At 53.3% G+C, this 15,786-nt stretch overlaps 1 protein-coding gene across 5 annotated transcripts in view; it reads left to right on the forward strand.

Moving 5' to 3' along the window:
• DIP2C (disco interacting protein 2 homolog C) overlaps positions 1–15,786 on the forward strand; it is a 218,547-nt gene that overhangs the window by 111,266 nt on the left and 91,495 nt on the right. For all 5 annotated transcript variants that reach the window (XM_016151738.2, XM_016151753.2, XM_036228243.1 and 2 more), the window contains exon 2: positions 14,729–14,800. In XM_016151738.2, coding sequence (XP_016007224.2) covers positions 14,729–14,800 — 72 coding nt within the window. The remainder of the gene's footprint in view (positions 1–14,728; positions 14,801–15,786) is intronic.

Raw genomic sequence — 15,786 nt, forward strand, 5'->3', positions numbered from 1 at the left:
GGGCCCAGCCACCGGCCCCTCCGGCATCGCTCTCGCCTTTCGCCTTCTCCCTTGCTTATCTCGCTTTTGGACATTTAAAAGGTTTTCGCAGCTTTTTTCGTAGGCGCTTCCCTTTCCTCCACTCTCTCTCCCTGGCCGCAGTTTCACCTGACCCCACTGCGTGGCGCGTTGCTTCCCCGTCACACACAGGTGACGCTCGTCGGAGGCTGACACCTCTGATGTGATGAGTCCTATGACAGCGTCTCACGGCCAGTCTGGTGCAGAACTGGGTGTCGCCATGCTCGTCTTAAACGCCATGCTCGCGGTGCTGCCAAGGGCTTGGCCAGCTGTGCCTCTGCCACAGCGATCAGCTGTCCCCCATCTGCCTCGTGACCAGGTGCAGGTGGTGGGGGTGGGGACAGCCACCAGGGTTAGGTGGGCTGTCCCTTCCCATGTCCCAAAGCTCCATTTTCCCCAGTCCTCTCTGGTGTACATGGCAATGTTCATGGGTGGAGTAATGAGGTATTCCAATACTTTTAAAGCGCAAGTTAAAAATTTCACTGTTTTGTCCTTTTTCTCAGTGAGTTCCTGGCGCCTGGGCATTGTAGCCAGACTGTGAAGTGTCAGCCAAGAGGCGTCATTTTTCCTGATTTTTCTGAGACTGAATTTGTTGTAGATGTTTCATTAGCAGATTTAAAACGGTTCCTGTATTTCATTAGTGTCTTTTCCTGTAAGATGCCAAGAGGTCGACAGATATACATGATCCAAAGAGAATCAGAGGTTTTTAATTTAACTGCATACACAGACGCACATGCACAAACATGTCCAAGCATACACACATGCACACACATGTGCGGATGTGCACTTTCCCTCTAGGATTTTACACTTCTTTTAATTTTAGTAGCAAACTTTGTCCGAGCCTGGTGTGCAGCGCGGGGCCAGGCAGGCAGTGTCTGCTGTTTTCCCTGAGCACGTCTGCTTTCTGTAGCCCTTACACACTTTTGCTTGTTAGCTTGATGCTGAAGCCCTGCCTTCGGGGGTGAAGGTGGCTTGGGAACTGGCTGGCGTCATCCATAACACTCTCTCCAAGCCGGGCCTGCCGGGCCATGAGTGGGCCTCCCCAGCGTAACTCTGGGAAGTATGCTGACACGTGTGTGGAGCTAGGTCTAGGGACAGGAACAGGGATGGCCCAGGTGCCCCGCACAGGACGGGGTCCCAGGGTTTTTCTCCTGTGTCTCAAGCTTTCTCGTGCCAGCGTGCTCACTGTCATGGGTGCCGCCTCTAACCTCCGTGATTTTCGCAGTTCCCTTGCTTTTCCTCAAAAAGGATTGTGCCGTCAGTACTGGTTCCTAGTTGCAGTGGTGTCCACAGCGGCACGTGGAGTGGGCAGGGGGCAAGCTAAGGACCTCGGTGGGCCAGGTCATGTGAGGAAGCAGATGCCCCACATGTACTGTTGTCACGATGCCTGCAATAGGGTGGGATGCCCATCTTCTCAGCTGCGGACAAGTGGGAAGCCAGGCGAAGGGTCGTGGGGGACGGAGAGTGAGAAGCCTGGCCCAGATCCCCCACACAAGGCGGAAATGCCCCCAAAGGCTCATCTCGGCTGCCACCTCATCTCTGGGACTCCGGGCAGGCTTTGTGTCTGTGGCTCCACACCCTCAGAAGGGGAGGGATTGATGGAGCGTCACTAGGCCTGTTGACGAGGCGCCAACTGTTAGTCTTTCTCTGTAAGGGTTTGTAGTTGGTTGACGAGATCTAAGGCCACTAAAGCCTCATATCAGGCCGTCAGCCTCATTCCTACCTGCTTTCCCTCGGCGACTTATGCAGGGTGATTATAGTCCCACCCTCCCCCTCCAGCTCACACATGTCCACCTGCTCATGTCTCGGTCACCACCCATACGTCGTTACTTCGAGTTGTAAAACCATCTGAAATGGCCATTTTTGGAGGCCATTTTTGGAGGTAAAAGACGGTCAACTATTAGAGATCTTGCATGGCTCACTTAATATCAGCTCAACTCCTTGAGGCCCCAGCAGGCCTCGGATCCATTGTCCCAGGGTCCCCTGGCCGCTGGAGGGAAGCCACATGGTTCTAGTGTCGTCATTGAGTCTCCCGATCCTCTGCTGAGTCTTAATTTCCCTCAGTGATGTGCTGTAGCTTTCATGCATAGGCCCTGCACAACTTGTTTAATCCGTTCCTAAACTTTTCGTACTTCAGTGCCATCGTGAGTGGCATTTCTTCGGGTGTTTACTGTTTACTGCTGGCATATGGAAGTACATCCACTGGCTTTAGTCTGCTGAACTTATTTTCCTTCAGCCATCATTGCCGGTTCAAACCCCAGCCCCGCCACGTTGCGCATTGACACTTGGAACAAGACTAACGCCTCTGGGGTTTTGTGAATTTGTCTTTAAACTGAACATGGCAGCTACCCCTGCCCATTTTCCAGGATCAGGTAAGCCCGCTGAAAAATGGAAAAGCTCTCTCCAGCCGGATGTGATAAACTGGCCGCACGGTCAGCTGGCGACACCGCCTGCTCGGAGCAGTCCAGTCCACGCTCCTCTCCAGGGTTTTCTGCGTGTCTTCTCAGGAGCATCCCTCGCAGCTCTGAATATTGAAAATATTCAAAATCACAGTTTACAGTGTAAAAACTGGCTTGTACCGTCCCCCCTCCCCTCCTCCAGACTCACTCACTTTAAGGGACTAAAACTGTGGAGAGCCAGTGGGGCCCAGCAGAAACACTGCATTTTAGCTCAATTTCTAAACGTCTTGGCACGCCGTTTCTATCTTGGTTTCCAGCTCCATCTCACCCCATACATGGGTCTCTCTGGAGGGTTTCCGTCCGCCGGAAATCCACGGCGACATGGGCTGTCAGCACGCGGGTCTCTCACTTAACTCCACGCTGCCGCCTGGAGCCGGGCCTTTGGAGACCCCGTCAACAACGAACACGAAACAGAGAGGTTTTGAACTTTTAAACTTAATTTTTAAATATTGAGAACACACTTCTGTTTTTAGTACACTGCCAGTGGGCGGGCCACGCGTCGAAGCGGCCTTCCGGGCGGGCGCCGCGTGCCGCGCATGGGGCGGGCTCCCGGGCCTCGCCGGAGTCGCCCTGCAGCCGGCGGCCGCGACACCAGATGGACACCGGCTTAGTGTCTAGCGCGGTACGGTTGACGGCAGGTGTGGCGTCCAAGCCGGTTCAAGACGCCTGCGCGCGCGCGCACAGACACGCACGCACACAGACGCTCGCGCGCGCACAGACGCACGCACGCAGACGGGCGCGCGCACGGGATTCCCGCGCCTCGCAGCGCGCTCGCCTCCGGCGTCGTGGGGGCGGCGCGCGCCCTGAGGCGAAGCTGCCCTCAGCTGGCCGCGCGCGCCCTCTCCTCGCGCCTGCGTGACGCGTCGCACGTGGCGGCCAGGCCCGCAGGCTCGCACCGTCGACGACGCGAGCAGCTCCACACGCACTGACCGGCCGACGCCGACGCCTCCGTCAGGAACGGCCGCGGGCCCGGCGACAGGCGCAGACGGCCTCGCGGCAGGTGAGGACCGGCCGCGGGGCGGCGCGTCCCGCAGGGCGGGCCGGGGCCTGTCCCGCTGCGCGAGGCGCCTGCCTAGTGCACGAGGCTGTCACCTCAGCAGCGGGCGAGTGCTTGCGCGGGTGACGCTGCTGTGTCCCCGTCGTCGGTTTCGGTGCCGCCGAGAACCACGTCGCCGCGGGGGACGGGGGCGTCTGCGTGCGGTGCCCCTGGGACCCCCGCGGCCCCCACGCCCCTAGGACGTGCCGCCGAGCGGAGCGGCGTGTCGCCGGCCCCGCGGCGCGTGCGGTGGCCCCGCGGCAGCCGGGCGTCCTGTTCGGGGCGCCGTCCCGCTCCCCGAGCTGAGGCTCGGCCACGGGCGCCCCGACCTGGCAGCAGCAGCCGGGCGTCGCGATCGGCCTCGCTTCGTTCGTCTTCCTGGAGCGCGCGGGTCGCCGGCGCGTGTCGCCGTGTGCGCGGGCGCGTGTCGGGGCTTTACTCGGGAGTTTGGGGACACTGCCGTGCCCGGTCGGTCCCCGCGGAGCCCGCCTCCCAGCGACGCTGGCCGCTCGTGCCCCACCCGCCTCTCCGAATGGTAAAGCGCGGAGGGGCGACGCTGGCGGCGGGGACGTGCGCACTGAGCCCCGAAACGCTTCTGCGCGTGCGCGTCGGGAAAGCGGGGGCGTGTGCAGGCCGTGCAGCCGTGGTTTCGGGGCGCCTGCGGGTCTGGGAGGGGATCCTCCCCAGATACGGGCGGCTGCTGGGCAGTGCTAAGGACAGCCGCCGGGTGGCACATGAGGGCCCGGGGCTTGTTTTATTTTGACGACTTTGCCCGTTTTGTCCACCCCCCACCGCTGGCTCTGGCAACCACCAGTCTGTTCTCTTTATCTGTGAGTTCAGGTCGTCATCTTTTTTAAATTAATTAATAAATAAAATAAATAAAATTAATTTATTTATTGTGAATAGATATCCAGTTATTCTAGCACTATGTTGAAAACATTATTCTCTATTTAATTCACTTTGCACTTTTGTCAAAAAACAACTCGCCATATTCATGTGGTCTGTTTCTGGACTCTGTTCACCTGTGCCTTCACCAGTGGCATGTTGTTTTGATTATTGTAACTTTGTGGTAAACCTTACAATCAGGCAGTGTGATTTTCCAACTTTATTCTCCTTTATCGTGTTTGTTTTGCTATTCTAGTTCCTTTCATTTTCCATATAATTTTTAGAGTTAGGTTGTTTATAAAAGTTATCTTAGGATTTGAATTGGAATTGTGTTAAATCTATAATTTTCATTGAATTAACATCTTTATTATGTTGTTTTCCATTATACAGATGCGGCATGTCCCTTAGTTTATATGAATCTTCTTAATCTTTTTCTTGAGCGTTTTGTAGTTCTCAGCGTGCAGACTCTGCAGATCGTAGACATGTTTGTGTGTGTGTTGGATTTATGCCAAAGCATTTCTCTTTTATGTGTTTAGCTACTTTAAATGATACTGTTTTTTAAAAAATTTTAGTCTGAAGTATTCATTGCTAGAATATATTAATGTGATTTGACTTTGTATGCCGTAGCCTCATGGAGTTGGTTATTAGATCCAGGAGTTAAGTTTGTAGTTTCCTTGGGATTTTCTGTATAAGCTGTTGGTTTAACTGATTTTTTTTCTGTTTTACATTTGATTTCTGCTGTTCAGTATTTATTTCCCTTCACTTGCTTTGTGTTTATTTTGCTTTTCTTTATTTTTTAAAGTAGATGCTTTTTATTTGAGACCTTTTTTCCTTTCAGATATAAAACTTTTATGCCTCATTTTTGTTCACTTGAAAATATTTTTTATTTTCTTTGAAGAGCTTGTGGTCGTTTTATGTAGTTATCCAAAACTTGTTTTAGCTGGTCATCCAGATGATAATTCTTGCAGGTCTGTTCACTGTTTGTTTCATGATATTACCAAACTCTGTGCCTGGACCTAAAATGACAGTAGCCGAGCTTGTCAGGGGATGGTTGGCATGAGGTACATTGAAGTGGAAAAATCGTGAACATGGGAATTTGAATCTAAGCACCATGAGTCACGCTTCTCTCTAGAAGACCTTTGTCTGCCTCTGCTTCCGCTATTACTGGCCCAGCTGGGGCAACTTGTTGAAGGTCATTGGAGCAGTCACCTGGATGCCACCTTATTTCTACTGTTAAAAAGGTTTTAATGGTGAAACTAACTTATTCTTTCATCAAAAAAGAGTTCGTGATAGAGGCTATGTCTTTGTTTCGTTTACTGCCCTCTGTTGATGCCTGGCAGGTAGTAGCTCTTGATAAATACTTGGATGAATGCGTGAATGAGAAAGTGAAACTCAGCCTCATTCCTATGGCATTTGAAGATGCCGAGGTAAAGTTCAGGTGCGAGTATGAAGTTCACTGACCAGGGGCCAAGTGAGAGCTGAGTCACACTCGCTATTTCAGATTTGACTCAGGGTTGAGTGATGTATTCTCAGATTCTGGATCCTACACGGTCAGAAGGTCAGAGCCACCCTGTGTCGCAGTGTTTGTCCCGCCTGATAGAAAAAATAGGGGACTGTGGTGGCTCCTCATCTCAAGGGAGGAGCACTGGGCCCCTGACACCTTGCCTGTGGCAGGCCGGGTGTTCACCAGCATCTCGGGGGCTCTGGAAGCTCTGGGCCTTGCTGGTGGGACAGGCGGGGTGGACTGCAGGGAGGGGACTGTAAGCTCACCTTGACTGATGCTGACCCTTGGGAGGGGTTTGTGAGGGGAGCAAGCAGGGCTGCCTAGGGTGTTACCAGCATGTAGGAATGCAGAAGAGGGCCCTCGGGGGTCGTACGCTGCCCAGGGGACCCCAGTTGTACTCCCTGGTGTGAAGGTGCCTCAGTGGTCCGGTTTGCCCTAAGGGCCCCTCCAAGTGAGAGCTGCCAGCTCACGCTTGCCATCCATCTGCCCCGTCCATCCTCGGCAGTATCAGGTCCCTAAGCCAGCACTTCAGTAGCTAGAGTTTCAGGTTTAATGAGTCAACGATTTTTGTAAGATGACATCAATAATTTGTCAAGTGATTATGGGACATTCCAGGTATCCTTTGGAAAAGCCAACAGTTTGAACAGGGACACAGATGGGACACGAACCTTCGGTTCACGGGGTCGGTGCCGCTGGCATGTGTGCACGTTAGCAGCCATGAGTGCCCACTGAGGGGATCTGCTTCCACAGAGCAGGCCATGTGCACTCCCCTCAGAAGGCATTGGGGACGTTCAGGAGGGTCTGCTCAGAAGAAAAAAACAGAATATTTCAGAATTGGTGCTTTTCCTGAAAACAGGTGGCTGAGAATAATCAAAAATGAAGTCATTCTCAGTACTGCCGGCGTTTCCTCTGATCCAGAGTAATGTTGGTAAGAGACACCGGTTCGCAAATGAGTGATTCTGTAGAGGAAGACGTAATCAGCAGTTACAGAGATTTAAAATTTTTGTTACGAGCTTACTGGATTCAACAGATGCCAATGTCGCACAGTAGAAGTGTTTTCAGGCCTCGACTATCACTGGGGTGAGCTGGCCCCGAGGTGTTGATGGGAGATTGGGTCCAGTAGGGACATGAGGTGCTGTCAGTCTGGAGATGAGCTACTTCCTTCCCCAATAATTGTATTTAGCTAAGAAGGAACAGGTGAAGTTGATTTTTGGGTAAGTGAAATTTAAGTCAAACACTCATTGACATGTAGGCAGTCTTCCTATCAAGCCCACGGAAGCTGCCTGGGGACGTGTGGAAGTGGGGGGTGACAGTGCTTAACACATGGCAGAGGCCGAGCCTGGCCCGCCGTACCAAGTAACAGTCCTTAAATGGAAAAATCAGTAGATTGGACTTCAACCAGATTAAAAACTGTTGCTCTGTGGTAGACCTGGCGTATGGGAGAAAAGCAGATACAGGGCGCGAGCCTGTGTCCGTCTCACTGTCCAACACAGGGCCGTGTCCAGGGCCGGTGAAGAACTGCAGCTCGGCATGCTACCGAGTCCAGTTAGAGAGTGAGCAGAGACATGGCCGCCGTCTCAGCAGAGTGGACGTGCAGATGGAAGGCCAGCCTAGGAAACAGGCTGACGTCGTCGGCAATTCGAGGGGAGCGGATGGAACCGTTGCGGGGTATCACTGCTTACTCGTCAGACTGGCCCCAGTGGAGAACACGGCGTGCTGCCAGGATGCGGGGAGCTGACTGTGGGGCCTTCGCCTAGGACACGTGTCCCCGCGTCATCCTAGGATTCTCGGGCGCAGGGAGTTGGGCTGCTCGTGGCAGCTCTGTGCGCTGCCCTCTCCGGGCTGTGTCGGGCATGTGACCCTCTGACTCCCGGGTGTTGGGACGGGTGGCCGACCCAGTGAGCAGTGGTTCTGAAGCGGGACACGGCGCTCTGGCACGTGTGGGAGACCTGGCCTCGTGGCACTGGGCACAGGCCAGCGCCCCTGGCACCACGAGTTCCATTCACAGGGACATAGGTCTCCATGCAGAAGGAACTTCCAGTCCCCTCCGGTGCCCGTGCCCGCTGGTGTCAGAGCCTCGGATGAACTTAGCCACTTTCTTAGTCCCTCTCTGGTTCCTCATGTGGCCCTGCCTAGGACAGCAGAAGTGGCTCCTGCGGGCCCTGTTTCGTCACCCTCGCCAGCCCTTCGTGCCTCGCACCCCCGCCCTCCCCGTGCCTGCGACACCGTCCTGGCTGCTTCCACAGACCGCCCTGTGAGACTGTCCCGCTCTGGAAGTAACACAGACATGTCCCTGCAGCTCGTCCTCCTTCCTCTTCCACAGCCAGCCTTGCCCTTCCTGCAGTGCGACGTGTTGTGTCCCTGGCGTGGACGGCAGGAGAGCCGCAGCGCTGGTCTCGCCAGCTCTGGTGATGCCTTCAGCTGGATGCACGGACATGTGTCTTAGCCTTCTGGGACCGTCACTTCCTCAGGAAAATGAGGGAGAAGATGATGGATCTCTTAAATTTAAGTGACGTATTTACGTGTAAGGTGCTTATTTAGCGAGACTCCTCTTGCCATCTGTAGCCAGTGCTCCTTCTTGTCCCTTCCAGATCCAGAGTACAAGCTGTCCTCCCAGGGGACATCCTCGCAGGAGGCGAGAGGCTCACTCACTGACTTGTAGGTTTGGATGAGAGCAAGCTGGGCAGCCAGGAGCCTGGCCCCCTCGCATGTCTGGAGTTCTGGCTGGAAATAATGAAACCTGCTGTCCCCTGCCTCCCCCACCCCTTTCTGCTCTCCGTGCTGAGGAGCAGGCCAGTCCCTGCAGACAGCATGGGTGTTGGGGTCATGGAAGTCACTTTGTTCCATGTTTACAGTAGTTCCCCACAAGAACCACCTACCTCAGAGTGGACTTCTCTCTTTTCTCATCTAAAGGAGGGATACCGGTCTGAAAACCGAGAACAAAGCTATACTTGCTTTCTGAAGAGTTTCTAAGCAGCTTTGCCTTAAAGCTGGCCTGTTTAAAAGTTTGGACTGGTGAATGAGGCTGGCTGCTTGCTGGTGGGGTCTCGGTGGCCTTGCTGGGTCGGATCGTGTCGGGACCTCGGGGGACGGGGGGCCTGGCAGCAGGGGGACGGATCAGCTGCAGACTCATGAGCCTCTCTGTCACCTGCACAGCGCACTCCCCAGCAGTCTGAACTTGAAAAGCTCTGCTGGAACTCTCACCTTCATGTTCCTCGGGGCAGCCCCAGCCTGCACCCCTGTGCTGGGGTGGTTTCCTTTGACAGCAGCCGCTTGTGTTCATATCGGCCGTGGGAGGCTGGCACTTGCTGGTCCTGTGGTTTAGAACAGAACGGGCCCCAGACAGCCTGTTCTCTTTAATCCCTCTTGCAACTGGAGTTCTTGATACAACAAAGAGAAAAGGTACAGGGGACATACAATATTTTTTTAAAAACCAGTAAAAAATCAGTGGTAATATCCAGGAGCTCACTGGCTATAGTTACAGCTGCAACACAGCAGCTCATTTCATGTGTTTTTCCTGTCTGCTCGCCCATTAGCCAAGTGTTCTGAGGGACCACACGCACGCACGCACGCTTGTCATGTTAATCTGTGGTTCTTGAGCATTTCCCCTCCACTCTGAGTGTCAGAAATGCCCTAATAATCCTAGTGCAGGTTTCATCTTTATCCTGGTTACCTTACTGAAACTATTCTTACGGAACTTTATACATTTCACATTGGAAATGTGACATAAATTAGAGCGTGATGCCTACAGCAGTACAGGGAGCCTGGTGCCTGCCGCGGTGAGCGTGTGGGCGTGAGGGGCGGCCGAGTCTGCCGTCAGTCCCGACGGCGCTGAGCAGCCTTGGCAGGCTCCAGGTCACGACAGCCTTTTGCGCGATCAGGGCTCAAGCAGAGAGAGGGCGCGGGGTGGGATGGGACGTCTCAGGCTGCAGGGGCTGTTTGGCGATGCGGAAGGGAAGAAAAGCAGACGGACAGCTTTCCTTGAGATTTGTGACACCCCTCGTTGCCTGTCTTTGGCCTCCCATCCTGGGGGGCCATCGCTGTCGTCCCCTCTGGCTTCTCACTGCACACGACCTGCTAGCACCTGAGCAAGGCCACCTGTACACGTTCTCCTGTCCAGCCTGGAGGCTGGGGCCTAGTGTTGATCACGCGTTTGAATGTGTACTGGGTGCTGTGCCTGCTTCCTGAAACATTTCACTTTCTGTGTGTGATCTTTCAGGTATAGAAGGTAACAGGTGTGCTGTCGCTATTTTATCAGTGAGAAAAGTGAGACCTCAGGAAGTCCACCATTGTGGGTCCCCCACTTGTGCTCAGAGGAGGAGAGGCCCCGGGTCTGCCTGCTCCCAGGCCCCTAGTGGGTGGGTGGGTGCTTGCCTGGACGTCGCAGTCTGCACAAAGCAAGCCTGCACAGAGCTGATGGTTGTGCCTCCAGCAGCAGGGCGAGAGGGGACACGCCTCCCAGGGTGTCTCCCAGCCTTATAAAGCCATCAGCCTGGGGAGAGATGCTGTGAGGGCTCCTGACAGCCATACACTTCCAAACATGGAGATGATTCCTTCGCTATAGGCAGCATTCATTCCAGCGTTAAATAATGAACTGCTGACGCCAGAACGGAGGCCAGCCCCGTGAGGCCCGTCATTTATCCAGAGGCGATCCTGGCATGGCCAGGCTCCTAGGTTCCTGGCAGGGCGCTGGGTCTCCTGGAGACCCCGGGCCCCAGGCTTTCCCGCCCCGGCCGGACCCGTACGCCGGGCTATAGGCTCTGCGCAGACCCCCTGGACCTGACTTTTTCAGAATGAGGCTGAGAGGAGGTGCAGCACGACCCGCGTTCACTCTTTCGTTTGCTGAGCCCTCTGTCCCTCCACATCTCTAAGCCTCAGGCTTTCCGCAAACTCCAGACTCCAGTTTGGGAGAGGGAGAATGACCTCTCTGCCTCAGCATGTGATTCACTCACCTACTGGTGGTCTCGCTTTACTTGCATTTTCATTTTAAATTTATGATTTGTCTGTAACTGTAACTGAACACATGACAACTTTATTTCTACTGCTGAAATCTGAAGTTTCGTGGAACTTTAACAAACTTTTCATTGAGTGGAAAGTGTTTCGAAAGACCTGTTTTATTTCTCATTGGAGTTACTAAGAATATTTGCGCTTACTTTTCTGTTACTCATTTTTATTTCTAAGATAGAAAGAAGCTAAATGGCCATCTTGAGTATTCAGTATGGAAAATACGCTCTTTGGAATTTTATGGAAAAACTAGATCTTGTGGTCGCACCTTCTAATGTCAGCAGCTGCTTTTCAAGGGCAGAGTTCTGTAGACTTGGCATCGGGGTGAGCTGAACCCTTCGTCAATGGTGCTCTTTTGACTTCCGGGCTGAGGGAGCACTAGTTAGCCTGCTGCAAGCCAGGGAACAGCCATCACAGGGCAGCAGGTGTCACACGTGTCCTTGCTTAGAGATGCGGCCTGGCACGCCGTGTCCTCCTCTGTGACCCTCCCCCTGAGGTTACTCGGTTTACGCTGAGGACTGTGCTCCTTTCCAGTCCAAGGCAAGGGGAGAGGTGCAGCTAATCAGTCCTGCAGCCCGAACTTGACAAAGTGAAGGAGAAGCACCGTGCGTTTCCATGGCGACACCATGGCACTGATTGTAGGTCAACTTCAGACAAACCAAGGAGGCATTCTGGGTGGTTGGGGTGGTGTGTGAAGCCAGCCAGCTTCTGTCTGTCTGTGTATCTGTTATCTACATCTGCCCTATTTACCTATCTGTATCTGTCTGACCCTTACCTATCACCGTCTCTATCTGTCAGTCATCTATCAGTCATCTATTTAGCATCATCGATCTGTAGCTATCCTCTCTCTCTCATCTGTCTTCATTATTGTATTAGCATAACAACCTCATTGCTCTCCCCAGAACAAAGGGCAGAACAAAAGGGTCCCCGCTGGAAGTTTGCTTCTGTCATTTTGTAGTAAACCTTGTCTGCTGGACCTCTGTCTTCCAGAGTTAAAAATACCTGGACTTTCTTCATGGGAAACAACGTAGCAAGGGCATTTTTAACCCTGACGCTCATGGTGCCTGAGTGAACCAGGTCCCCTGTCATAGGCACGGGATCCTTTCAGGTCACACCCAAGCCGCTGCCTTACAGGGATCACGGGGTCATCGCCAGTTCCCCCTCTGCCCTTTCGCTAAGCATAAGCAGCCGCCTGTGTTTGCCCTCCAGACAAATGCAGCTTCTGTTCAGTCATTTACTGGTCACATTGTGACACTGTGGCTGCCGCTCGCTTGTGTGACTAAACCCATCAACACGCAGCCCTAGTTGTGACACAGCAGGGGCCAGGAAGCAGTCCGGGGACAGCGATTTGCAAAGGCGTCACAACCAGGTGTTGAGGATGAGTCGTGCAGGACCCATGGCCTTCTGGGGAGACCACCACTGTGACCTGGGTGGCGTCTGCGCAGGGGGAGTCCAGCCACTGGTGTCACTGGGCTGGGCCGGTTCTGGGAGGTGACGGCAGGCTGTAGCACGTGCGAGGTTGTCCCTGAGAGGAGGGCATCCTGGGCCGTGGAGCCGGGCAGGACGTCCAGGTGGTTAGATGCTGCCCGCATCGGTGCCAGCTGGAGGTGCCGGTTCTGGGCATGGTTTCAGTGGGCAAGGCTTTAGACCCAGATAGGTTTTGTTTTCTTTCTAGATCTGCGGCCTTGAGTGAAAAGCATAAGCCCTATTTGTACCTCAGCTGCTTACTTGTGACATCAGCTGCTGTAGGGACTAAGGGATTGTCACATGTAGGACAGGCCACACTGACCTCTCTGTCTCAAGAGACTCATGGTTTTTTGGGAAAAGCGCTTGTTTCCCTTACACTCAAGGTCTTAACAGTCAGAGTTTCCTAACATAAGATGAGTCATCCAGACCTCAGTGGAGTGTGTGATGACCTGCCCCTCAGAGAGTGCTCAGACTTCACCTGGGAGATTCCTAGGGCCCGAGCTGAGCTTGGGTGCAGAACAAACTGAAACAGGTTGGGCTTTTCTGTGGACTTGGGTGAAGCCGCTGGGAGACGCCCTAAGTACCAGGTGGCAAGGAGCAGCGGTGTCAACTAGTGTGCAGGAGCCTCTCCAGAAGCCACTGTGTGCTCGTGGACAGCAACCCACCCACTCACCCTCCATAGTTTTGTCAGTTCCCGAGACTGGACAGGATGTGCAGTGGAGGACAGCAAATGGCTAGGGAGGCTGGGGCAGCTGCCTTCTCGGGGGTGTGGAGGGGCCAAGAGGATGGGCTGCAGTTGTCATCCTCTGTCTAGAGATGGCACAGGGTTAGTGGTCATCTAGCCCATTTCCCGTTGGCCCCGAGAGTACTGGCTGGCGGCGCTTGTGGCTGCAGCGTTTACCCCAGGATAGCTAGCGGATTATGTCCCGGTCTCACCCCCAGTTCCACGATACAGCGTCCTTTTCTTATTTTCACATTGCTTCAGTGTATCAGTAATCTTTGGAAACAAATGACATTATTCTATTTATAGCATTCTGGTTATATTGATTCCATTGCTGAAAATGACAAATCCTAGAAAATGTAGCATTCCTATGAGAGATGTTAAATGAACTCTGGCAGCAAGCTGCACTTCCTTCTGCAAACAGGAAAGGGGTTGGAGAGAATGGGGGAGATGTGAGGGCCTGTGTCCCATGTGTTGCTCCTCGTTCCCTGACCCTTTGCAGCACCATTGCAGGTGTGCATACGCACATGGGCGCGTCGGTCGCATGGCTGACTTGGGGCAGGGTGTGGGAGGCTATCCACTTACTGACCGTGGCCAGCCACGTACGGCAAGCATCCAGTGTGCTCCCAACTGAGGACAGGCTTGTGCTCCCTGTTGTCCTGTTTGTGGCCCGTGTTTAAAAGCAAGCCATGTGTTTATGGCTCCACAGCGAGCCTTGGTTATGCATCAGATGTTAGACACTGAGGGCACTGTGTGGTCTAGTCAAGTCTAGAGAGCATCCACCACTAGAAAATGCACATTTACCAATTCACATATGACTCAGTAACTTTTCACGTGTCTGCTATATTTTTATTCAAACTTGAGTTTTTGGCTCTTCTCGGAGTGATGCTTTGATCAGAATATTAGGGGGGGAAAGCAGATTCTAAAACTTCAAGGGCAGAATCAGTATTTTGTGTGGATTCACACTCATAACTGGGAAGGGCCGCAGTGTGTCACAAAGGTGTCTTGTCCCATGTCCTCAGCACTGAGGAGGAACGTCCGCGTACTGGTGATGTCTCTGCCCGTCTGCATGCGAATCTATGCCTCTGACATTTTAATTCATGTCTTACCCACAAGCACCTTCTCACGTATTTTGGATTTCCACGGGTCCCATGTTCTTTCGCTTTCTTTACTTGATATTTCATTCGGTCTAAGTCACTTATTTTCAACAGCACCCTAGCAGTTTGAAGTCCTTAGGAGCAGCACTCCTGATTAAGGCTCTTTAATGATGATGTGCCGATCAGTGATGGTTCAGGGCGGCTGCCCGCGGCGCACACGCCTGCATAGTCGTTCCGGACCCCACCAGAGCCAGAACCTCGTGAGCGGTGTGGGGGACCAGCCCGTGCGTGGCAAAGGGTTTTTACATGACATAAGCTACTACGTATGTTTGTTTGAGGGGAAGGGAAGAAGTCAAGGTGAATGAGGTAAAGTGCTTTCTTTTAAATTATAAGGCAAGCAGAGGACACAGACAGCTGTTAACTGTGTCGTCTTCAGTGCCATTGAGCAATCAGCTCTACCCATGGGGACCATTCTGAATCTCTCTCCTTCTCTTTCAGGTGACATCACGCAAAAAGGGTATGAAAAGAAGAGGTCAAAGCTCATTGGAGCCTATCTGCCCCAGCCTCCGAGTACGTAAACCTTAATGGTAGCACACGCTGTATGGTTGTAAGTGAACTGCCACACGCAAGAGAAACAAGTCATCGCAAACCCTTCCTTAGTCCCTGACCCGATGAAGACCGTGCTTCTGACGTGGACTGGCCACACCCACCCCTTCATGCGACTGCACGTATATTTTGTGAATCCACAAGACAGACGGCTTGCTATAAGCGTGCCTGGTCAATTTAATAGGTATTTCATCTGTAGAAGGCAGTAATATGGTTGATTACTTCAAAATGCTATGATCATAAAAAACATAGGAGCTAGACTTTTGATGTAGTGAGTTAAAAATGGTTGCTGTTAATTATGGTTTAAACCAATCCAGGGTTTTTATTGGTGTCCTTGCGGGTCCACGCAAACCTAGAAATCTGAGAAATGACATAATATCTTGCCTGGGGTTACAGAACTGTGAAGGCTGGCTGTGCTTCGACATGCAGTTGTGCATTGTTTTGGATTGTTCCCCACCGTGGAGTCCTTTTCCCTGCAGCGTCTTCACGTGTCGGGTGTGTGGAACCTCTGCATGGGAGCCAGGCTCTGCCCATTCCGGGAAACAGAAAGTGCTGCCAGGCGCAGCTCCCACACTTCAGCGTGGTTCCGGCCGACCTTGGCAGTGCCTAGGCTTTGGGAGAGGCTCTCAGCCAGTGCTCCAGGAGGAGGCATGGCGGCGTCAGGGCTGCAGGTGCTGCCCGGCCCCCACTGCTCTCACGGCTGAAACGAAACCTTCAAAGCTGCTTGGATGCTTCTGCTGGGGAACGGTTAAGTTTCAGGCGCACAGTGCAGACCCCCAGTTCCGTCCCCCCTGCGCTCCAGGCTGTGACATGCCAGCAGCGCTCTGCTGGTGTGATTAGGAGTGTGTCCTAGGCTCACAGTCCAGACACTGGGTTTGTGTTTTGGGTTTGTGCTGTGTTAGCTTTGTGCTGTGTGTCCTTTCTTCCCTTGAGTCTGAAGGGACTTAACA

The sequence above is a fragment of the Rousettus aegyptiacus genome, unplaced genomic scaffold (genome assembly GCF_014176215.1).
Source record: "Rousettus aegyptiacus isolate mRouAeg1 unplaced genomic scaffold, mRouAeg1.p scaffold_m13_p_10, whole genome shotgun sequence".
In the NCBI taxonomy this organism is placed as follows: domain Eukaryota; kingdom Metazoa; phylum Chordata; class Mammalia; order Chiroptera; family Pteropodidae; genus Rousettus; species Rousettus aegyptiacus.